This window comes from Erpetoichthys calabaricus, chromosome 3 (genome assembly GCF_900747795.2).
Source record: "Erpetoichthys calabaricus chromosome 3, fErpCal1.3, whole genome shotgun sequence".
NCBI classification, from domain to species: domain Eukaryota; kingdom Metazoa; phylum Chordata; class Cladistia; order Polypteriformes; family Polypteridae; genus Erpetoichthys; species Erpetoichthys calabaricus.
Window position 1 is genome coordinate 2,502,802 of NC_041396.2, and position 26,165 is coordinate 2,528,966.

The following is a 26,165-nucleotide window of genomic DNA, read 5'->3' on the forward strand; positions in this document are numbered from 1 at the left end:
AAAAGCACTGAGTCATAACATAGACTGAAATTTAAGAAAAGTGGTTCAGCTTTATAGTTGAGGGAAAGGAAGGGGTGTGTCTTCAGGCGGAAGTGAGGTCAACAGGGTTGTGAATTGAAGTGGGAGGAGATTTAGGCGGGTCTGTCTTCTGGGGGTCTGTAGGAGAGGGAGAAGAGGCATTAGTACAATGAATTAACCCCACAGTCTTGTGTTTTATTCCACTTAAGCCCTTGGACTGCTTCCCATGCACATGTGTGTGACACTGTGTGTTTGGTTTTAGGCACCTGTTAACAATGAAGCATCTGACCGCAATAATTTGGAGGGTTGTCCACATACTTATGGCCATATACTTTATTGTTATTCTTTCCCGTGGCAATTACTGATACGCTTTATCCAGACACACACTTGAGTCAGTATGTCATCAAACACAGCAAGGAAAAGAAATTCAGGAGTCACATGTGTTGGATTTTTCCTCTTCCTCCACTGCAGACGTTGTTGTTTATCCAGAAAACCTGCTCTATCACTTGCACACAGCTCCAAGTCCATGAAGAAACAGGCTGAAATAAAATGAATAGCAACCGCCATCCACACATCTCTGACCTTAAACAAAGACTGGTCAACATATATATCTCTCCTTGACCCAAGTGGGGGAAAAACGGGGCAAAAATGAAATGAAATCAAACCGAGCCATGATACATTTTCCATATTAGTTTTTATTGTGTTCATTCAGTGAGGTGACCAACAGCGGGGAGCTCGACACAAAAACGAATTTGTTGGGGGTTTCCTCAGAGAAGCTTGACTGCTCCAAACAATGATTCATCACAGACAGCTCTCACTTGAATCTTCATCACAGCTCATTTGTGTGGGAGAGTGAAATGCAAATGCAGTAAGTGGGAAGAACGCGAGTGAGTCAGTCTGAGCTTGGCGCGACCAGATTTTGGAACTTCTCTTCAGGGGTTTGCTTACGATGTTGGTTCAGGAAACGCACAAACACACTTCTGGCTCATAGAATAAAATTTGAGATGGCTTATTGTTTATATGCACTGTTGTCAACATGCTCCACTGAATCCTGGATAAATGATACAATGATTGTGTAATTTCTGCCAGGAACTTTCATCAAGTGCAGATGGAAGAAATCAATTAATTGAGCGTCAGACCATTACTATTGAAATGTTAGGAAAGGAATTTGTCAGAGTCAAAAATTCACAAAGCCAGTTCAGGCTGTGGCAGCCGGATGTCCTCGGAGTTTATTGATTCAAATTGACATGATACTGTTTTAACTGAAAAGCTTTCTTTTCTATCCAAGACTACTTTAACAGCATGTCCATCTTTTATCACATGGCTGCTGTGATGTTGTATGGCATGTGCATCACTAACCTGGCATCCACGTACCATCATAGTCACCGGACACATGAAGGAGTGGTGTCTATGAAAATCAGAAAAGTCCATATCAATAAAAACACAAAAAAAATGGTGATGCCCAAGAAAAAATAAATACAATACATTATGATAAAGTAAATCCAGCAATATTCTTTCAGCTTAAGATTGAATCACATACTGGAGGACATCAGTGGAAAATGAGGGGAAATGCATTTTAGACTGAAGCCATTGAGCACTTCTTTACGCAGAATTGTGGGACTCTTGAACAAACTACCGACACATGGAGTTGAAGCAGAAACCTAACGACCTTTACGAAGAATCTTGACGAGATATTGAGACAGCTTAGCTATTAGCTAAACAAACAGGCTTGATGGACAGAATGGTCTCTTCTCGTTTGTTAAACTTCCTCCAAGGATGCTGTTACAATGAAATTACAAACAAACAATAAATATTAATAGAACAAATCATAAACATCATAGTCAGTTATAGGAAGGAGGAAGAAGACAAGGCAAGTAAGTGTGGAGTGGGATGATGCCTGGGGAGTCCACTTTTCTTCTTCATTCGGCTGCTCCTGTTAGGGGTCGCCACAGCTGATCATCTTCTTCCATATCTTCCTGTCCTCGTCATCTTGTTCTGTTACACCCACCACCTGCATAACCCTAACTGTATTGTATTGTATTGACCCCCTTCTTTTGACACCCACTGCACGCCCAGTCTACCTGGAAAGGGGTCTCTCTTTGAACTGCCTTTCCCGAGGTTTCTTCCATTTTTCCCTACTAGGTTTTTTTGGGAGTTTTTCCTTGTCTTCTTAGAGAGTCAAGGCTGGGGGGCTGTCAAGAGGCAGGGCCTGTTAAAGCCCATTGCGACACTTCCTGTGTGATTTTGGGCTATACAAAAATAAACTGTATTGTATTGTATTGTATGTCTTCTCTCACCACATCCATAAACCTTCTCTTAGGCCTTCCTCTTTTCCTCTTGCCTGGCAGCTCTATCCTTAACATCCTTCTCCTAACATACCCAGCATCTCTCCTCTGCACACGTCCAAACCAAATGTTCTTCTGACAATCTTCTCCTTTTTTCTTTGCTATCCTGTGGTAATCCTTCTGATTGATACATGAAGCCATTAAAGGGGCCTGTTACCACAATCTGCTCTTTTAGCTGCATTCACATTTAATTTTAAAAAGCTCCTACTGTTATTGTCATGTCTGTCTGTCTGTCTGTCTGTCTGTCTGTCTGTCTGTCTGTCTGTCTGTCTGTCTGTCTGTCCATTCACCTAAAATAACTTGGCTCACAATGGGCAAATGTTTTTGTTAGTGTGGGGAACTTATTCTTTAAGAACATGTGTCGGGAATGTTCTGGAAAAGCTCATTAAATTTTTTAGGTTAAAATATCAGGAGTAAAACATACTGCAGCATTTTTTGAAATTTCAAAAACTCTCATTTAAAACCTTTCAGAATTGTCCATCTTAACAAAGAGGAACATTCTGTGCGACATCAATTACTGAATAATTTCAAATTAATCTTATGTATATTGTACACCTTTATAATGCCACATGGTGACTGTGAGTTCTCTTTGTGTCTTTAGCTAAGTCAGAAGTTTACTTTATTTTTAGTATTTCTTATATTTCTTTGTTATAATATTTATTTACAGAGCTTCCAAAAAATACAATTTCCCATGTTGGGGCACATAAAGTACTCTTTATCTATTGTGATGGAAGGTAAGGGTGGACTGGCATCTGAGCTGGGATGGATGCTGAGCTACCCGGCAGAGAGGCTCTCGTAAAAGACAGAGAATGTCATTGGGTGGGCATCCAGGCCATGATGGTGGGTGTCCCCTTTCCTGGTTAGGATGACATAAATGAAGGACAAGAGAACGTGTGCCACCAGGTGGTAGCATCGCTCTGCTGGGACTCCTGTGTGCACTCCCAGTATGATGTGTGCTGCCAGGAGAAGACTTTGCCAATTTAATGAGGTGCCACCAAACCCAGAAGTATTTTCTGGGTGCGATATTGTGGCACCAGAAGTACCCCAGAATCTGGCATAACAGAACTTGCTTTGCCTCATCCATTTGGGATGGAGTCAGAATATGAGGGGGACTGAAGGAGGAAAGGGAAAATAATAAGAGTTCTGCTTTTGTGGAAGAAACCTGATTGTCAGAAGTTTTTGGGTAAAATAAACTGTAATTTAAACCTAGGACTTGAGTTGTGGGCTAGAGTTTGGGGATTTCCCTATCTATCTATCTATCTATCTATCTATCTATCTATCTATCTATCTATCTATCTATCTATCTATCTATCTATCTATCTATCTATCTATCTATCTATCTATCTATCTATCTATCTATCTATCTATCTATCTATCTATCTATCTATCTATCTATCTATCAAGACAATCATGCAGCAATTTACTTTACAGTTTACTTAAATGAATTGAGGCAGTTTGTATTCAATGTGGGCGGCATCGTGGCGCAGTGGTAGCGCTGCTGCCTCGCGGTTAGGAGACCTGGACACGCTTCCCGGGTCCTCCCTGCGTGGAGTTTGCATGTTCTCCCCGTGTCTGCGTGGGTTTCCTCCCACAGTCCAAAGACATGCAGGTTAGGTACATTGGCGTTTCTAAATTGTCCCTAGTGTGTGGGTGTGTGTGCCCTGCGCCCTGCTCGGGTCTGTTTCCTGCCTTGCCCCTGTGTTGGCTGGGATTGCCTCCCGTGACCCTGTAGTTAGGATATAGCAGGTTGGATAATGGATGGATGGATATATTCAATGCTGAAGGCGATCTGACAACAATAACCTAATAATGTTCTAGAAATGACCAAAACAAGCTGCAGTAATACATTTTTTGTTATTGTTATTTCACAGGGTCTCATATTTTCTGAGACCTTTAAGGCCTGTTATGATTGGCAATGCCCCACATGACTAATTCTTATGCATTTGGCGCACACTGCCTTACTTAATCCAGAGTTTCTCAACCTTCATGGTTCTGCACTCCTGTTTTTTACCTTTTTAAATTCATTGACGACCCACTAGCAGCAAGTGTAAACCACCCTCCTGGTAAAATGAGTAAAATTGCTGGTCCCCTTTGGTTAAACAAGCTCATTTAGTAACAGGGAAACCTTGTCGTACATCACACTGCCGCTCACGAACGAACGACAAGACTCATCAGTGGCACAATCCACTGGTTGAGAAGCACTGCAATACACGGACCCAGTGTGCAGCAACCGAGATGAAAAGATCGGTAGCCTGCGGAGTTGTTTGTGTGCAGGGCCAGAAACCTGCTGTCACATCTGCAGCTAGTGTGAACTCCTGTAACACCAACTCACTTTTACCGTTTAAACTTATGCCATGTCAGATCAATGACCTTTGTAGCTGTGAAAGTAAAACATGAAAGCAAAGAAAGCCAAAGTCTTTTTACTTACTGAACCACAAACTTATCATGACATCTTATGAACTGGTAGCGGTGACTCATGCTTGACTAGTCTGGTTGGGTACTGCTTATTTCAGTAATGTATTGTCCTCGTTTTGTATTTTGGTCGTTCAGATCACAGAAATGGTTTGAAATGTATTACTACTTAGGTGAATATCGAGTTAAAAGCCATCTGTTGCATTCAGTAAAACCAAGACACAATCGCCAAGTTCCAACATGTCCTTATGGATCTGGAACTAGAGGAAAGCCATTAATCATCTGCTGCAGGTTTCAAGTCCAACTCAGCCATATTGCTGCAAATTACTTTCCTTTTCTGGGCCTCGGAAAGACAATTGTTTCCTACACCACATGTTCTGCTTCTGATTAAGGAGAACAGACTCCAACATATGAAGCTCAATGTGCTTCAGCAGCTGTTCCTTTAATTTTTATTTCTGATTTTTGTTTTTTTGTTTGATGCTCTTCTGTGAGCTCCAATACTTAATTTCTTTTGTGAAGAGATCTACATGAACCTCGTGGCAAGTGCTGTATCTGTATGGCCCTGCATAGACTAAAGACGCATGTGGTAGTTGGAGTTTGCTGACTTAGGATGAGCCTCTTGTGGACAGGTTTGCTTGCTTTTGGGCTCATTTTGGGGGCCTCACACTATTTAATGCCATGTTTGGATCTTTAGCATTCATCAGCAATGAGACTAAAGGGCTAAAAAACAAACAGAAACATGCAGAATCATCCGCTCATCACAAGCCAACTCACAGCTCCCTTCATGTCTGTACATCCAAAGGTCAGGAATGGCAGGACGAAAAAACGGGAGAACACCTGCTGTCTATCTGGAATTACACTTCTCAGAATTTAAATATCAATCATCTATAATTGTACAGTCACATCTTATGATATCCTTCATTCTAGCCATGCCACTTATGTGTTGTACCAATGAACCACAAAGCTTCTTGTCTTACCCCTGTAATGGAAGTTGGAAACTTCAACCAGTTGACTTGGCGACTCCCCCATATTAAACACATCCGTGCCTTTGACTCATACTAGTTAAATAAAAAAAAAAAAATAAAGAGACAATTAAATTGTTAATAGCAATTATTTTATGAAACTTAATCATTAATTCAATTTTCATGATTGTGTCAGGCGTTGTCCAAATAGAGGATAAAAAGCAAAAAACTCTTGTTACTGTGCTCAACGATTCAAGTTAAGGAACTGCTGGTTACAGTAAAGGACCTCTTGTTTCACGCCTTTTTCACTTAACCTTTGAACTCGTTTTGTGATTGATCAGGTGGCTTCAGACCTTCTTTTCAGATTCCTCATCTCCTGTTCCTTGCTAATATTTCAGTTTTGGCCTTTATCTTCAGCAGGCCACTAGAATAATAAAATACTTTCAAAACAACAGGACTGTTACTTTCAATAATAATATCTGATGCTTCTTTTTGCTTATAAAACACTTAAATATATTTGATTTTTTTCCGTTTATTTCTTCTGCCTGTTTTATAATTTCTCATTTCAGTTTCATTTTGATTAATTGCTTTCATTTGCTGCTTTGTATTAGCTTGTTGCAAAACTCTTTATTTGTCAATACTATAGGTAAGTGTGTTAAAGAATCACTAGACTACGCACTTGTCCTCTCGTACTGTAATTGGGTTATGTGACAGCCACCTGAGGGCTACGAATGCTTTGAATGCACATTAGGAAGTGTTTGTGTTCCCCCCTTTTTGACTTTTGTATAGTAGGTTTTGTTTTTGGAAGTTTTATAATCATTTACTGTTTTGCCTTTTTGTTTTTTTACTTTCTCATATATAAAGTATAGGGAAAGTATTGTAGTTTGACCTCAGGATTTTGATGAATCTCAATGTTTTAGACATCCCTGAGCCCGATTTACTTTGTCGTAGGGAAAGTATTGTAATTGTCCAAAGATTTGATTTTGAGATTTTAATGAATGTCGGAATTATGTCTGTCTGTCTGTCTGTGTGTGTGTGTTATGTAAACACGATAACGAGTACGATTTCACTTAGGTCAAAAAATTTTGTATACAAGTATTAGGTACAAAACATAGATTTCTATCAACTATTGACATACAGTCGACCCTTGATATACGACTGGCCTGACATGCGAACAACTTGCTTTATGACCAAAGTTTTTGTTTTGAATTACGACCAACATCTTGCGTTACGACCTGAATGCGGTCACGTGTATCCGCTTGTGTGATTGTAAACAAACAGCCGAGAGTGTTTGTAAGCGTCAGTTGGAGCCCAGATACATGTGTTTGTGGACATAATTTCGGTCAGTGCAGTGCTTTATATAATTTATTTCGATAATTGCTAAAGAAGGAAGTGAAGGTAACGAAGGTAAAGAAAGCAATCACAATCGAAACGAAGAAGAAAATTGTGTGGAAATATGAGAGTGGCGTTCGTGTGACTGATCTCGCTAATATGTACAGCATGTCGAAATCCACCATCTCGACAATTTTACAAAGAAAAGATTTGTATAAGGAAACTCCTTCCAAACAATAACCACCTTCCATTGCATTCTCCTCCTCCTTCCTTCCTGCAAGCCAAAGATGTCAACTTAAATGGTGAGTACAGTATGAAATTGTTGTTTCTGGTAGGCTAGGCACTTTTTATAACTTTTTGGTTAGTACATTAGAAAAAGTATTGGTGTTTTTGGTAAATTAAACACATTATACGACCCTTTTCTATTAAAAAAAAGTTAAGTAAGTGTTGCCGTGGGCGGTTCGGAACACATTAAGGGCATTTCCATTATTTCTTATGGGAAAAATAGTCTTGACTTACAACCAACTTGAGTTACAACCAGCCCTCGCGAACGAATTGAGCTCGTAAGTCAAGGGTCCACTGTATTTCCACTAACCGGGTATGGTACTTTTTTATTCATGTAGCTGTAGAGTTCGATTTTTTCAACTTTACTTTTATAATTGTTTAATATATTATTAACTACGTCCGTGTAGAAGTGTAGATGTGAAACAGGACAGGAAGGAGGGCCCTGCCTGGCTCCCCACTCCTGATGCCTCTGTCTCGGGTTAGTGCGAATTTATCACTCTTGCAAGTGAACTGTGATTCTTAGCGCGATGAAAGAAGTTGTAAGATCAACTGGAATGTTCGAGCAAATTCTAGAAAAAAACCCGATCTAAATCCGTGAAGTAGTTCTCTCATTCACTAGCTAAGCGGAGGTAAGATACGCCATGAGGCTGGCGCGTGAGTGAGGACCTCCCCTCGGCCCACTGCGTGTCTCTCGGATTCATGCCAATAAATCGGTACCGTAATCGAACTATGATACATAGCGAGATGAGAGAAGTCACAAAATCAACTGGAATATTCAAGAAAATTCTAGAAAAAAACTTGCTCTAAATCCGTTAAGTACCGTAGTTTTTTGTTCCTTAAGACGCACCTGACCATTAGATGCACCTAGGTTTTGGGGGAGGTAAACAAGAAAAATAATATTCTGATCCAAATGCTGTACTAATACAATTAATAAAATATAGCAGAATAATATTTTAACCATGTAAAGTCAACAGCGGTATTAAGAACCATCATCACTGTCATTAACAATTGAGGAGAGACTTTAAGGTTCAAGCACTTTTCTAGTTTTCTGGAAACCCCAAGAACTCCTCATTTATGAAGCTCAGTTGCTCACAATCACTTTGCAGGAGCACGTACCTATCATCACGCGGTATAACCTGTCCAAAGCCACCAGGGTACAAAGCACATTTGGACCAATGCTCCCTGAGGTTATATCGCCAGTCTAGTCCCATCTCTATTTGTAATGCCACAAAGCCCTTCATCTCGTCTTTTGTTGTGGGTTTCCACTTTGAAAAACGAGAATGTGGTGCAAGCGCAGCCCGTGATTCAAGAAATTGCTCTGCATACCTGCTTGTCTCGTCTGACAGTAGCTGAAAGCAGCATCAGGAGAGAGCAGCCTGAAGTAGTCCAGCGGCTGGTAATCTGTCGTGTCCAACAGCAAGCCATGCTGTCTTGTGAAGTCCGGTAGCCAGTTTGGCTTCCATGGATCAATGTCTGGGTATTCCTCCCACATGAACCTTTTGCCATAGGTGCATCGGCTACGCAAATGCGCTCAGCTCGGGCAGCATCGGCTGGTGTCCGATCAGCTGATGCCAGTTTCTCACTCTGTTGCTCGATCTCCTGATCACTGTCAACAAAATCAGATTCTGAAAAATCAGAGTTCAACTCAGCGATAATATGCAAAACATCATCTGCTGAGTATTTTGTTTTCTGCACTCGCTTTGCTCCCTTGTGAGATGTCAATGCCATCTTGCCTTTGTTTACATTTGTTTACATTTCGTAACTCACGCACACGCAAGGATTAGATGCCGAGTCAATGAGTCTAACAGGGAATGCCTGTAATGTAACGGTGAACTTTGTCGCCATTAACAGCTGATTGTCGCCCTCTACCCCTGGATGTTGACTTTTATCAGGTAATACACAACACGGTCTGTGACACAATATTCGCTCCATAAGACACACAGACATTTCCACCCTTCTTTTGGGGAAAAAAAAGTGCGTCTTGTGGAGCGAAAAATATGGTAGTTCTCTCGTGAAAAGCGGACAGCATACAGACAGACAGACAGACGTTGGATTTTATATATATATATATACAGAGATTTGATTTGTTGTTGTCTGATTTATTCAACTTTACTTTTATAATAATTGTTCAATATATTTTTAATTTCATTTGATTTGATTTGTTGTCAATGCTTCTTTAATAGATAGATAGATAGATCTTTATTGTCATTGTCACTTTTACAAAGGTAATATACATAATATAAAAATATAATCATTGTCTTGCGGTTTACTCCTCAAATATCCATCCTTATATCTGAGTATATGAGAAAGTCTAGGGGAGACCACTCCCAATTTTTATATTTAGGATTTTGGATTGACTTTTTATTTTTGGATTATTGATTTTTAGAATTTTGCTTTTATTTGTGCAGGTATTCCCCACATTACAACCAGATTTGGATCCAATCAGGTGGTTGTAAAGCAGCTTTGGTCATTAAGCGGACCCTCATAATATTATTCTACACATACAGTATACACAGTACTGTACACTAATGAACATGTCAAAATTATTGTATTGTAATACAATAGCAACTATAACAAATAACAGATTATAAAATATGCACATAATAATAATACAGTAATAATTATAACAATACACTACTGTAATAATAAATAAGGAAAGATTGACCCTAATGAGGAAAGATTAAACAAGCTGAGCCTTTTCAGTTTACGCAGCCGGAGATGAAGAGGCGACATGATTATAGTGTTTAAAATGATAAAGGGAATTAGTCCAGTGGATCGAGACGGTGACTTCATAATGAGCTCCACAAGAACACAGAGACACGGTTGGAAATATGTTAAGGGTAAACGTCACACAAACATTAGGAAGTTTTTCTTCATACAGAGAACTACAGACACTTGGAATAAGTGACCAAGTTGTGTGGTAGACTGGAGGACTTTAGGGACCTTCAAAATTCAACTTGATTTTATTTTGGTAGAATTAAGTGGGTAGAACTGGCAAGCTTTGTTGGGCTGAGTGGCCTGTTCTCATCCAGAGTGACAGTACGTAACACAAAACATAATAATCCATAATCAGACTTTTGCACCGGGTGAGTCCTTGTGAGACACTACAGATTAGAATGCTTCATATCTAAATCAAAGTGGACAGGACTGGCGAGCTTTGTTGAGCTGAATGGCCCCTTCCCTCCCAGATTGCTGTAATGTTTTGATAAAAAGGGAGGCACAGAGAAGGTGTTTATCATTAAATTTGTATTTATTCATAAAGTGAAAGTTTCTTACATGCAAAAGCAACTGTAGTGTGTACAGTACTGTGATGTACCCAGTACAGTGACAGCATGTACATCTACAAAAGTCTTAAATGACATTCACATTTTTATACATTTTAATATATAAATTGCAAAATAAAAAATACATGACAGTATTTTATCAAGTTTTAAACACACTCAGTGTATAAAATGAAATATTTTTTGAAGTGGTATGTTCACATTTTTTGTTTCTTAGTTCTGTCCTGTGCTCTTTTATTTTTATCATTTTGAAATATTAGTTACTGGCATATGAAAGGAGGATCATCAGTGTCACTCTCCCCACTGCCCACATCTTCTTTCATTTCCATTTCATTTTCAATCTCTTTCTTGCACATTTTCATCATCAAAGATGACCATTTCATCTTCTGCAATGCCTGAAGGACCTGCCTGAGAGTTATCTGAAGGAGGATTGGGATTCTGTAAAGACAATATGCGATGTTAGCCTGCTTGTCCGTTTTCTTCTTTTTCTCCTCAAGAATTTCTTGGTAGCAAGCCAATGCAGTTTGTACTCCTCTCTTAGAATTGGGATCCATTGACCGGGGCAAACGCATCAGCTAGGCCTCTCACAGTAACGTTTTTTTCTGCCACTGCATCTTCTTGATCATTTCGTTTGTTTTATTTTTTTCCTGCTTCTTCCTCTGCTATACACATTTTTTCAAGTTCAAATAACTCTTCGTTTGTCAATTCTTCAGGAGCAGTTTTTGTAAGTTCCTCTATATCTTCTTCATCCACATCTAAATGTAAGTTGTTAGCCAACTCCACGCTAAGTTTACTTATTTTTTTGCTATTTCTTCATCTATCTCAAAACCTTTAAAATCATGAACATATGTTTTTAGTTTTTTTTTCCCCATATCCTCTTCATACAATGTTTGGTCACATCGTCCCAAGCAGCAGCAACGTTCTTTTCACTGCGGTAGCTATCGTATGAGTGTCCTTGAGTGTCTTAGCACAGACATTTCTTAAGTAATAAGCCTTAAACACTGCATGCTGATCCATGAGTTGTATTTAGAAGGAGGAAGACCACCGTAATGTTCGGATGAACATCAGTGAAATGAGGAAGTCTGTAATTGGCAAATCTGAAAGGGTACTTTCTGTTGTAAGTGCCACATAGGCTAGATGGGCACCCTGGCCAAAAGAGGAGATGATTCCTTTCCTGGACTGGAGGCTCCCAACAGGCATATAGATATCCTGGACAGGGAGGAAGAAGGGATCAGACCCGCAAGGAAGTACAAAAAGAGATGGACAGACAGCCCATTGGAAAAGAAAGACATCGATGGAGGTTTTTTATTCCCCCAGAACGCTAGATGGCAGCAGCCTCGGATGTTGATGCGTAGTAGAAAACCAGCAGGGCATGCTGGGAGATGTGGTCTGGCAGAGCAGCCCTGCTGGGGTCACTGGGTGCTGCGTGGAGATAATGGACTTCCACGCCACCCGGAATTGCTTTCATTGGGCAATCGCCCAAACTCCCGGGTTTGTAATAAAAGGGACTGCACTCCCTTATCCAGGTGAGTCGGAGCTGGGAGGCAGTGGAGCAACACTCAACTAGAGGAGGGCAGTGCAGTAGGAAGAAAGAACGTATTGTGGAGAGGAAGCCCTGTGTTTATGTTTGTGTCACATTTGGAGGTATTTATAATAAAACCATCCATTGTTTGAACCCGGGACTGTGCAGGTGTGTTTGTCTTCGCTGACGCCCTGGTTTTATCACACTCTTCATTGCAGTATTTTCCCAGGTCTTTACCATAGCACTATAATGGGCCACCTTGGAAAATCTCCTGCGCCATCCATGACAGTAATACAGTGCCAGTGTCTCCTTATTGATTAGCCTCAGTGCCCTCAGAGTTTTACAATAATAAATCATTAACAGTTTTGATTTGTGTTCTGCTGCATTGTCACCCAGGAAAAAGTGTGGCACGGTCTTTAAATTCCTTCAAACCTGGCATTGACTTTGCCTCCTTATGTATAAAAGTTCTCTCGGCCATCCTTTTCCAAAATAAGGAGGTCTCGTCCGTATTGAAAATCTGTTCAGCCAAATATCTTTTATGAGTAATAAGTTTGTCCGACTTTTCAACAAATTGTTCAGCAGACTTTATGTCTGCACTTGCAGCGTCGCCACTCACTATCATGTTGTTCAGTTCAAAACGCTTCTTTAAGTACATGAACCATCCTGCACTGGCAGGACACTGCACATCATATTCATGTCGAGCCTTTTCTTTTAATATTTGAAGCGGGTTCACCGCCTTTCCTGTGATCTAGATGGTGCTGGTAGGGATTCGTTTTCGGACCTTGTGCTCTACCTAAGTGTTATCCAATTTGGGTCCCACTCAAAGCTTTGTTCTGGTTGCTTTCAAGGGAGCAGATCCATTCACAGCATCGAGCATCTTGAGTTTATCCTTGAAGATGGTCAGACTGTGTGGTATGTGTTTACCTAACTCACGTCTGACAGTTTTAACACGTCTTCCTTCTTTGTATTGTTTTATTACTTTTAATTTAGTTTCAAGGTCTATTACTTTGCTTTGTTTCTTGGGAGCCTCTGTAGAACTTGTTTGAGGGTGCCATGAGGCTCCTAAATATAGTACGCTACCACTGAAATACCCACAGAAGCTAGAGAAGAGCTTACCGCAACTGCGTTTAATCACATATATGGTAATACTGGAACGCGGGTCACTACACAGTCGTCTTTATGTCTGCTTCGGGATGCTAGTCAGTTCAGTCCATGGGAGCTCAATGATTAAGGCGAGCTGTCATTAGCTGGACGACTGGTAAACGGCATTGTCATGTTTCAGCCAGGGAGTTCAAAGAGGTGATTCTTGTTTGTATTGTCTAGTTTTATGCCATTGTTTTGTATTTATGTTTATTTTATTTATTATTTACATTTTTCTTTCTGTTTATTTGTAAGTGGTAAACTCCTAGATTATGTCCCATGTGTTTTGTGGGGAGTCCTGGCAGGGGGGCAGAGTCATCTGCCAATCACCACCAGGAAGCACCCTCTGACCTCTTTATGGGCAGGCCTTCCATAATTCCTGCTGGTTCATTTCGAAGGTGACAGGGAGTGGAGTGTCCTGTGCTTACCTGTGCGTTTGCTTTATGCTCCTGCTTGTCACGATTTCTGGATTTTTTGCCTGCGCCTTTGGATTCTGTTTGCTGTGACTGACTTGCCTTTTCAGAAATTCCTTTGAGCTCTTCGGAGGTCCGTGTATTGCAGAGCCTTTTTTTGTGTCTAGTTGGGGTTTGATGGCATTTCCCCCCCTAGAGGACAATTTTTGAAAGTGCTTTTGGGACTCCCTGTAATGTTAAGCTCTTTTTGATATTTTATCCCTTTTTTTAACATATTTAATATTTTCTTTTCTTTCTTTCCGCCTTTTCTTTCCCAATCTTTTTTGTTTCAACTAACTGGTTCTTTTGAACCCTTTTCCCTTTGTTGTTTTTGTTTTAAACTTATTACCTTTATTTAAGTACATTTCTTTACATTTCAGAGTAGCTGGGGTTTTTCCTCTGGGAATCAATGAATTTTTATTTTAAGTACCATATATACTCGTGTATAAGTAGGGTCTTGAAACCCGAAAAATCGATCATAAAATCAGACCCCGACTTATACGCTTGTTCAAAAATACGACACTTAATTTTATTTAATTTTTTTACAATCTCTTGCCTCCTCCAATCTCGCACCAGTTTCTCAGACACATCGAATTTTGTTGCAGCAGCGCAGTTACCAATTTCTTTTGCCACCTCAACGGCTTTTAATTTGAATTTTCTTTTGTTCAAACGCTCCATCTTAGATAAGGGACGCTCTGAGAAAAACACAAAACAGTGCACACGTCGCATTCGGAATATTACCATTTGGGTATTACCGTGTGGTCACGTAGGCACAATACATAGAAACAAAAAGGCCATGCGTGCCGTGGTTACTCTCTCAGGTAGACGTTAGTTAGCATATCATAATCTCTTGGTTCAATAGCGTGAGTTCCGGCCCTAGTATTATAAGCCGGTATTGCATTTGAAAATTGACGATTAAAAGTGAAAGTATGGCAGCTAAGTAAATGCATGTTTGTCATGTTGTTATTTTACAGAGGTTGATGTGATGATTGATGTTCAACTGTGATCCAAATTGAAAGGTGAAATGGCAGGAGTTGCTAGCACCCCGGGTTGGAGCAAGGTGGATTTTGGCCGTGGATTGGATGATTTTCCAGAGAAACCTTCTGATGTATTTATCCCCGGTGACCGAGGTGATGTGAAGATCCTTAAAGTCTGCTTCATTAGCAACAGTTTCAACTTGGGCAAGAACTTCAAACTGGTCAAGTGTGACAGCTCCTGGGAAATAAGGGTGAGTATGGTCTGTGTTGAATGTACACTGTGGATAGCTAAGTGTTCAGACTCCTTCACTTTCTGCACCTTTTATTGTGTTTATTGTAGATTTCATTTGAAATGGATACATTTTCCATTTTTTCACCATCATCCTACACTCCATAACCCATAATGACTAAGTGAGAACTTGTTTTCAGAGAGGTTTGCAAATTTATTAAAAATTAAAAAACTTACCTATGTAAAACCTTAATCCAGTACTTTCTAGAAGCTCCTTTTGGAGCAATCTCAGTGTTGAGTCTTGTTGGTAAGTGTCTACATGCTTGGCACACCTGGATTTGGGCAGTTGATGCCATTATTCCTGGCAGATGCTCTCAGGCTCCATTGGATTGGATAGCAAACGTCTGTAAACTGCCATATTCAGGTCTTCTCTACACACAGTGTCTTTGGGGTTTAACTCTGGGTCACTCAGGGACACTCTAGAGACTCGTCCCAAAGCCACTCCAGCTTTGTCTTGGATGTATGCTTCGGGTTACTGTCGTGCTCAAAGTGAAACGTTGCACTCTGGAGCAGGTTCTTTCAAGGACCTCTCTGTATTTGGCTGAATTCATCCAGTCTCCCTGTCCCCCACAGCATGATGCTGCCACCAACATACTTCATTTTAGGTTTGGTGTTAGGCAGATGATGAGCAGTGGCTGGTCTTCACCAGACATAGTGCTTGGAATTCTGCCCAAAGAGTTCAGTTTTTGTCACATCAGACTAGAGAGTTTCTTTTTCTTCATGCTCTCAGAGTATTTTAAACTGTCGTATACAGTTTAAATGTCTAATGTCTTAATGTCTAAGTAGGATACACTGGGATAAGCTTTTAAGTGTGGAGACAGTCGAGGAGCAGTGGAACAGGTTTAAAAATGTAATTCAGGACAGATACATACCTCAATTTGGAATTAATAGGAAACTAAAAAAACTCCACGGTGGATTAATAAAGATTTAAAAAAGTTGCAAAGGAAAAAACTGCTTTATAAGGCATATAAGACTAATGACTGCAAAGTGAATCATAGAGCGCATGAGAACATGAGGGCAACCATTAAGAAGGACATCAGGGAGACTAAAAGACAGTTGGAGAGGAATATAGCAGATAAGGCGAAAGACGACCCTAAGAGATTCTTTCAGTATTTTAGTAGTAAAAGAACAGTCAAGGAGGAGGTCAAGTGTATCAGAAATAGTAAAAGGGAATTAAAAGATATACTGTAGACAGCGAAATAGCGGATGCCCTAAACTTACATTTTTCTGAGGTGTTTACGACTGAGCAAGTGGATAACCTCCCAGAGGTAACAGGGACTACTAAGGAGGTACTGAGGGATTTGAAAATTGTAGAGAGAGAAGAACAGCGTAGACTAAATAGGCTGAAATCACACAAATCACCAGGGACCTCATGTATAAACGATGCGTACGCACTGAAATGTTGCGTACGAACGTTTCCACGCTCAAATCGCGATGTATAAAACCTAAACTTGGCGTAAAGCCACGCACATTTCCACGGTAACTCATACCTTGGCGTACGCAGTTTCTCCGCTCGGTTTTGCAGACTGGCGGCACCCAGTGTCAAAGCAGTGCTACTGTTCCTGTGTAGTCATCCTTTCTTTCTTAGACCCACATTCCTGACGTGGCTTTATAAATACACTGAAATTAACTGCATATTGTTTATTAGTGTAATGCATCTGATTATAATTAACCTGTAGCAATATAATGGTCCAGGGAATAGCCATAATATTCCAAATACCATAACTGCTTTAGCGTTTTAACTCTCACTGCATCTTCTTCTTTCAGCTGCTCCCGTTAAGGGTTGCCACAGCAGATCATCTTTTTCCATATTACTCTCACTGCACCACTCAGAGTATTTATATCACTGTATCTGAGTGGGGAATCACAGCAGCAGCTGATCGGAAAGAGAATTATCGGTATACAGTTTCAAGCAGACACTACCTCAGCCACAGCAAACGCGTCAAAGCCTTTCGCGAAACCTCGCGTTTCAGAAACAGTTTCATCCCAAGAACTATAAACGCACTCAATCAGTCCATCAAGTGCTCCTTGTAGAACTGTTTGTACTTATAAGTACAATTACCTCACTGTAAACTTGCACTACAGTTATAATATTGCACAACCTGCGCCACTTTATAAAGCGCGTATGATGACGATATCATTTTTAAGATGAAATGCAGCAAAATATGTTGCTTATAGTATATAGATAAAACTTTAACTTCATTTAAATAATCTATATTGTTAATAATTAAACATGTGAGGACACGGTGCTGCAGCGCTAGCTAGTTCACGGATAGCTCCTGCCTTGCGCTGTATTATTGCTGGTGCTGACGCGACACTGGAAGGATAGACGAATAGAATAATTAAACATGCACTACGAAGATATTTCAATGTTCCTTAAAAGTTTTGAAGAATCGGCGTTCTAAGCTTATGGATGGCTTAACGTCTATTACAGAGCTGATTGTGTGGCGATTGGGTATTTGGAGAAAGAAAAGTAAGGACAGGAATTGGAGGTTAGTATGTTTGAAAGAGACAGTACTTCTGTAATAAATTATTTCATCGAAGGTCGCACATAGCGCAGCAAGCCTCTTGCGTGAGACATGAACAAGCACTGCGCCACCGTGTTCCCATGTTTAATAACATGCTTTCATTCCTATCATCATGAAAAAGATATCACGTACATCTCAGTATTTTAATTTTTCAGAGAGCTGTAATATCATGAATGTAATGGATTCTGTGTCCTGTCGGAGAAAGAGAAAGAACGGAAGCACGTAGTGATTCACACACATAGAGCACATAGAAGATCAAACACAGAACAAAGCATTTAACGTGGTACTTGAGAAACTAGTAAAATAAACGATTTTAAGATGAAGTTTATGATGTTCTACTTTAATGACAAAATAAACTACGTGATTAAAGTGGAAATTTCGAGATTAAAGTTGACATTTTGTGCTTTTTTCCCACTGTGTGCCTATTTTTTTCTCTGTACCCTAATAAGCTTTCATATGACACTCAGACGGTCCGCTACGAGTCGCCTTTTCACCCCGACTTTGATATGTGACAACTTCTTTTTTATTTCGGGCACTGTGTGACTTTGTGAACTTGAGCTTTCGAGTTTCTCCGACACTAAGTCACTCGATCAACTTTCTTTTGTTGATTACACCACTGTTTACACCAACAAATAGTACGTTTTTCCTTTGCCTCCACTTGGTATTTGCTGAAATTCTTATATTTTTCCCCCGTGCTTTTCCCACTGTCTTTTCACAGAAGGCTATTTATATTGATTTGCATATTCAGAGGCGTAATTCTGGGAGGAGTTGGGGCGGGACAGAAGGCGCGTGCACGTGCGTTACTTTTCACGCTGATCGAGTTTTATGTAGTGGAAGAATGTGAAAGTTTGCGTACGCACAGATTCCTGCATCTGGATTTTTCTGTGCGTATGCACATTCCCGCTTTTGTGCTTACGCCATGTTATAGTGTGAGTTCTACGCATGGCGTTGTACATGAGGCCCCAGGACCGGATAATATTTACCCTCGAGTTCTTAAGGATGCTAGCGAGTACAGATATAAACCCTTGACACGGATGTCACTGCGCACTGGAGAGATTCTGAAGGACTGGAAAATGGCAAATATCATCCCATTATATAAAAAGGGTGACAGGGCAGATCCAAGCCACTATAGGCCAGTAAGCTTAACATGCATCACAGGAAAATTAATGGAAGGAATTATTAAGGATAAGATCGAGCAACACCTGGCAAGGACAGTCAGCATGGATTCAGAAGAGGGAGGTTGTGTTTTACTAACATGCTGGAATTCTATGAGGAGGCAACAAAAGGATACAATCAAAGTGGAGTATATGATATTATTTATCTGGACTTTCAGAAAGCATTTGATAAGGTGCCACATGAGAGGTTGGACATCATATTAAAAGAAGTGGAAGGTCAGGATGATGTTTTTAGATGGGTGCAGACTTGGCTCAGACACAGGAAGCAGAGGGTGATGGTGTGAGGAACCTCATCAGAACTGGCCGGTGTTAAGAGTGGTGTTCCACAGGGGTCAGTGCTAGGGCCGCTGCTATTTTTAATACATATATAAATGATTTATATAGGAATATAAGTAACAAGCTGGTTAAGTTTGCAGATGATACCAAGATAGGTGGATTAGCAGATAATTTGGAATCTGTTATATCATCACGAAAGGACTTGGATAGCATACAGGCTTGGGCAGATTTGTGGCAGATGAAATTTAACATCAGTAAATGTAAAGAATTACACATAGGAAGTAAAAATGTTAGGTTTGAATAAACAATGGGGGTCTGAAAATCGAGAGTCCATCTTATGAGAAGGATTTAGGAGTCATAGTGGACTCTAAGCTATCAACTGTCACACAGTGTTCAGAAGCCATTAAGAAGGCTAACAGTATGTCAGGTTATATAGCGCCTTGATGTATGGAGTACAAGTCACAGGAGGATCTGCTCAAGCTTTATAACACACTGATGAGGCCTCATCTAGAGTCCTGTGTGCAGTTTTGGTCTGCAGGTTATAAAAAGGACATAGTAGCACAAGAGAAGGTCCAGAGAAGAGCGACTAGGCTGATTTCAGGGCTACAGGAGTTGAATTATGAGGAAAGATTAAAAGAACTGAGCCTTTACAGTTTAAGCAAAAGAAGATTAAGAGGTGACATGATTGAAGTGTTTAAAATTATGAAGGGAATTAGTCCAGTGGATCGAGACTGTTATTTTAAAATGAGTTCATCAAGAACACGGGGACACAGCTGGAAACTTATTAAGGGTAAACTTCGCACAAATATTAGGAAGTTTTTCTTTACAAAAAGAACGACAGACACTTGGAATAAGCGACCAAGTAGTGTGGTACACAGTAAGACTTTCAAAAGTCGACTTGATGTTTTTTTGGAAGAAATAAGTGGACAGGACTGGCGAGCTTTGTTTGGCTGAATGGCCTGTTCTCGTCTAGAGTGTTCTAATGTTCTAATTCCTTTTACTTGAGTGACTTCTGTGTAGCCATGCTACCACAAACACCTGATTGATGACATGCTACTGAGATGGTTGTCCTTCCCGACAGGTTCTTCCATCTCAGCAGAGGGCTTCTGAAGCTCTGTTACAGTGACCATTGGGTTCTTTGTCATCTCCCTGACCAAGTCCCTTCTTGCCTGGTTACTCATTTTAGCCAGATGGTCAACACTAGGAAGAGTTGTGGTATTTCCAAACTTCTACTGTTTCACAATTATTGAGTCTTCTCTTCTCCTGGGCATCACTCAGAGCTTTAGAAATTCCCTTGTCCTGATCTGTTTCTCACAGCAATTTGATCACAGAGGCCTACAGAGAGTCCCCTGGCTTTCTTTTTGCCCTGACCTGTACAGTGAATGTGCCTTTCTAAGCAATGTCCAATCAATTCAGTTTTCCGCAAGGTGGATTTCAGCCAAGTTCTCAACATATCTCAAGAAGGATTAAAGCAAACAAAGGCTCCTGACCACAATATGTAGTGCCAAAGCAAAGGATCTGAAAGTTTATATAAATATTAGCTGTAGTAGTGAAACAGGATATCGAGGAGGGCCCCACCTGGCTCCCCACTCCTGATGTCACGCTTCCCCCTCCCCTTGGCCCGCAACCTCTGTCTCAGATTAGCGCAAATATATCACTCTTGCAAGCGAACTATGATACATCATGCAATGAGAAAAGTTGCAAAATCAACTGGAATGTTCAAGCAAATCTGTTAAGTCGTTCTCTCGTTTGCTAGCTAAGTGGAGGTACGGTATGTGCCCCGAGGCTGGAGTGTGAGTGAGGAGGGCCCCGCCCCCCTCGTCCCACTGCGTGTCTCTCGGATTCATGCGAATAAATCACTTCTGCAAGCAAACTATGATACTTGGCGCAATGAGAGAAGTTGCAAAATCAACTGGAATGTTCAAAGCAAGTAATACAAAAAAAACAGATCTAAATCCATTAAGTAGTTCTCTCGTGAAAAGTGGACAGACATACAGACAGATGTTGGATTTTATATTGTGATGGACAGCCAGCGTTTAAGTCCGGCCGGGACATCCCTCAACAAAAGACAGCCTTTTCAGACAGATTTCATTTTTTGGTATTTTTGATCACAAGCAGGCACCACTGACCCTCAAACACCAGAAATTACTCCACCAACCACCATTTAAGGATAAAGTAAAAGATATTTATTACCCAGAAACACATTCAAAGGATTGTTTGATCAATTCAGCAATATATCGTGTCATTAGTAAAGATCCTTTTCCTCCTCCGTCTCCTTCCACTGCTCCACTCTGCCTCCCAACTCCGACTCTGCTGGATGATGTAGAGCGGCTCCTTTTACGTCAGCACTTCCGGATCATACGGAAGCTCCCCAAAATAGGAGGTCCATTCTACACAGCAACACCCAAAGACCCTGATAGAGTCGCCCTTTCATTCTACAATACCCAGGCGAGTGTCCATACTGGGTTCAAGCCAGGGGAACATTGACAGATCTGGTGGCTGGGGATGAATTATTCTAAAAATTCACACGTTCCATCCATTATTTGATCATCCCGACTGGGACAGAAACTGAGGACCATTCTGGTGTGTCTCCATTCTTGTGTTTTATCCATTGCAGCCTCCTGGCCAGACAGGAAATTATCCTGGACCCCAGTTGGAATGCCAGTCAGTCCAGCCCGGCACTTACAATTTTAATTTCACATTTGTCCGCAGTGGTAGTGCTGCTGCTGCTTTGCAGTAAGGAGACTGTGGAAGATTGCGGGTTCGCTTCCCGGTTCCTCCCTGTGTGGAAAGCGATTTGAGTACAGTGATCCCTCGCTATATCGCGCTTCGCCTTTCGCGGCTTCACTCTATCGCGGATTTTATATGTAAGCATATTTAAATATATATCACAGATTTTTTGCTGGTTCGCGGATTTCTGCGGACAATGGGTCTTTTAATTTCTGGTACATGCTTCCTCAGTTGGTTTGCCCAGTTGATTTCATACAAGGGTACCCTATTGGCAGATGGCTGAGAAGCTACCCGGCTTACTTTTCTGTCTCTCTTGCACTGACTATCTGTGATCCTGACGTAGGGGGATTGAGCAGGGGGGCTGTTCGCACACCTAGACGATACGGACGCTCGTCTAAAAATGCTGAAAGATTATCTTCACGTTGCTATCTTTTGTGCAGCTGCTTCCTGAAACGACATGCTGCCCTGTGCTTCGCATACTTAAAAGCTCGAAGGGCACGTATTGATTTTTGATTGAAAAACAAACTCTGTCTCTCTCTCTCTCTCTCTCTTCCTGCTCCCGATGGAGGGGGTGTGAGCTGCCGCCTTCAACAGCTTTGTGCCGCGGTGCTTCGCATACTTAAAAGCCAAACAGCCCTATTGATTTGTTTGCTTTTTTTCTCTATCTCTCTGACATCTGCTCCTGACTTGAAGAGGAAGATATGTTTGCATTCTTTTAATTGTGAGACGGAACTGTCATCTCTGTCTTGTCATGAAGCACAGTTTAAACTTTTGAAAAAGAGACAAATGTTTGTTTGCAGTGTTTGAATAACGTTCCTGTCTCTCTACAACCTCATATGTTTCTGCGCAAATCTGTGACCCAAGCATGACAATCTAAAAATAACCATATAAACATATGGTTTCTACTTCGCGGATTTTCTTATTTCGCGGGTGGCTCTGGAACGCAACCCCCGCGATGGAGGAGGGATTACTGTACTGAGAAAAGCGCTATATAAATCTAATGAATTATTATTTTCAAACTTTTCTGACAATGTGTTTTCGCTTTGTCATTAAAAATGGGTAAGATATCCGTTTAAAATGAAATCGACAGCATAATGAAGTGAGCAGAAAGTGAGGGGGTCTCAATCCTTTCTGAATGCGCTGTAGATTTTCACATTTGTGTGTCTGTATTATTCTTTTTCTTTCAAATCACTAAGGCAACCAGGTTATTTATGTGATGAGAGTGAATTCATCATTTGGTGGCTCGATTGATTATGAGGGGGTGGTTATGCTTTTCAGAAGTGGTTGTATTTATTGACAAGTACCATTTAGAGGTGGCTTTAATGCATCCAATTGTAAAATATCTTTGAGTATAATACTCAGCAGTCAGATAAATATGCTCTTTCTCCTACTCAGTCAGATATCAAATCATGAATGTCTTTGCTGTTTCCTCCACATTTTAAGTAGGAAACAATTAGAAATCAGAAAGAGAAGGAAAAGAACTGGCAGTGCACAATACCGGGACAGATGGTGACAAAAAAATCTGAAATTTTCAATTGAGATGCAAATAAAGCGCACACAGTTTGAAACATTGCCCGCAGTAGTCTCCTTCTAAGCCTCTTTGTTAATGACGACTTTTTTTATACAGTAGAGCATCTTTCTTTGGTTAAAATTATCCTAAAGAGTATGCCATGCAGAATGCAGTCGTTTTCCTATTAATTCAGTGTAGGGCCTGGCGGATGAAGTGCCACAAATTCTGGCTTACAGCCCATTGACACAGCCCCTGCCTGAGGGTATACAGTGCCCTCCATAATGTTTGGGACAAAGACTCATTCTTTCCTTGATTTCCCACTTGGCTCCTTAGTTTAAAATTACATATCAAACAATTCAGACGTGCTCCAAGTGCACGTTTCAGGGTACCGTAGTGTTTGGGACATAACAATGGCAGGTCTGTCAAAACTGTTGTCACATTTAGGACTTTGTCGCATATCCTTCACATGCAATGACTGCTTGAAGTCTGAGATTCATAGACAATAGCGGGCACTGAGGATCTTCTCTGGTGATGCTCTGTCAAGCCTCTAATGCAGCCATCTTTAGCTCCTGCTTGTTTCGGGGGGCTTGTCTTCTTACGTTTTCTCTTCAGCACATGGAAGGCCTGCTCAGTTAGACTGAAATCGGGTGACTGGCTTGGCCATTCAAGAATTTTCCATATTTTTAGCTTTGAGAGACTCCTCAGCAGTATGTTTAGATCATTATCTTGTAGGATGAAGTGTCATCCAATGAGTTTGAGGAATTTATAAGATCTTGAGCAGATTAGATGTTTCTACACACTTCAGAATTATTGGGCCGTCAGCAGTTCCATCATCAATGAAGAGAAGTGTGCCAGGATCTGTGGCAGCCATACATTCCCAAGCCATAACACCCCCAGCACCACCATGTTTAACAGATGATGTGGTCTGCTTTGGATCTCGGGAAGTTCCTTCATCTTCACACTCTCACCATCACTCTGATGAGGTTCATTTCTGTCTCATCTGCCCACCAGACCTTTTCCCAGAAGTTTTTTTCACAAACTGTAATCTGGCAATTACACCTTGCAGTGTGGCCTCTGTGTTTCTGTTCTTGAACTCTTCTGCTCACACACACACACACACACATCGGCCCCCTGAAGGCTGTTTCTGATCTGTCAGACAGGCATTTTTCTTGACGATAGTGAGGGTTCTTCTGTCGTCAGCAGTGGAGGTCTTCTTTGTCCCACCAGTCCCTTTGTGATTTACTGAGCTCACCAGTGCGTTCTTTTATCTCCGTGATATTCCAGACAGTCATCCTAAGGTCGTACTGATGTCTCCATTGGTTTTATTCTTTTTGTTTCAGCCTCATAATGGCTTCTTTGAATTTCATTGCCACATGTTCTACAATGGCAGCTACAGACTCTAAAAGGTAAAAAGCAAGCCAAGGTGTCTTATGAAGTCAAGAAAAACCCACCTGAGGAATCATAAACACCTGAAATAGTATGGTGCTCTGAAATGGGGTGACTGTGTAGAAGAAGCGTTGTGATGTACAACTATTTATGGTTTGACACAAATGTGTGAAAATCCCTTTAAATGAAAGTCTGCCCTGTGCACTTTAATCGAAATGTCTGAATTGTTTGATTTGTAATTTTAAACTGTGGAGCTGAGGGGGAAATCAAGGAAAATGTGTTTTTGTCCAAAGAATTGTGCAGGGCACTATAAATACCGGAATAACGCTAAACGAAATAATGCATTTTTCTAAGGAAGGACATGTGTGAAATAAAATAATTTACTGAACTTTATTTTTTTTTATAAATGCAATACTAGAACAACATGTTATTTTGTGACTGTTGAGAAGGCTGGTTTATATAGCATATCTTTCTCAAACCTGCCTCTCCCAGTTCATAGTTGTGGAGCCTTGAAAGTATAACAGCCAAATGGGTAACCAGCCATGGAAAGGGCGCCTGTTATTTGCAGGGCCTTCTCATCCTCATGCAATACAATACAATACAATTTATTTTTTGTGTAGCCCAAAAACACAGAAGAAGTGGCGCGATGGGCTTTAACAGGCCCTGCCTCTTGACAGCTCCCCAGCCTTGACTCTCTAAGAAGACAAGAAAAGACCCTTGTAGGGAAAAAATGGAAGAAACCTCAGGAAAGGCAGTTCAAAGAGAGACCCCTTTCCAGGTAGTTTGGGAGTGCAGTGGGTGTCAAAAAGAAGGGAGTCAATATAATACAGTACAATACAGTAATCCCTCCTCCATCGCGGGGGTTGCGTTCCAGAGCCACCCGCGAAATAAGAAAATCCGCGAAGTAGAAACCATATGTTTATATGGTTATTTTTATATTGTCATGCTTGGGTCACAGATTTGCGCAGAAACACAGGAGGTTGTAGAGAGACAGGAACGTTATTCAAACACTGCAAACATACATTTGTCTCTTTTTCAAAAGTTTAAACTGTGCTCCATGACAAGACAGAGATGACAGTTCCATCTCACAATTAAAAGAATGCAAACATATCTTCCTCTTCAAAGGAGTGCACGTCAGGAGCACAGAATGTCACATAGATAGAGAAAAGCAAACAAATCAATAGGGCTGTTTGGCTTTTAAGTATGCGAAGCACCGTTGCACAAAGCTGTTGAAGGCGGCAGCTCACACCCCCTCTGTCAGGAGCAGACAAAGAGAGAGAGAGAGAGAGTTTGTTTTTCAATCAAAAATCAATACGTGCCCTTCGAGCTTTTAAGTATGCGAAGCACCGTGCAGCATGTCGTTTCAGGAAGCAGCTGCACAAAAGATAGCAACGTGAAGATAATCTTTCAGCATTTTTAGACGAGCGTCCGTATCGTCTAGGTGTGCGAACAGCCCCCCTGCTCAATCCCCCTACGTCAGGATCAGAGAAAGTCAGCGCAAGAGAGACAGAGAAAAGTAAGTTGGGTAGCTTCTCAGCCATCTGC

General features: G+C 40.9%; 1 protein-coding gene across 3 annotated transcripts in view; it reads left to right on the forward strand.

The window, feature by feature from the left end:
* The window catches only part of ptk2ba (protein tyrosine kinase 2 beta, a), a 386,610-nt gene that overhangs the window by 115,125 nt on the left and 245,320 nt on the right, over positions 1-26,165 (forward strand). For all 3 annotated transcript variants that reach the window (XM_028796341.2, XM_028796343.2, XM_028796338.2), the window contains exon 2: positions 14,724-14,977. In XM_028796341.2, coding sequence (XP_028652174.1) covers positions 14,774-14,977 — 204 coding nt within the window. In that variant the 5' untranslated portion in view covers positions 14,724-14,773. The remainder of the gene's footprint in view (positions 1-14,723; positions 14,978-26,165) is intronic.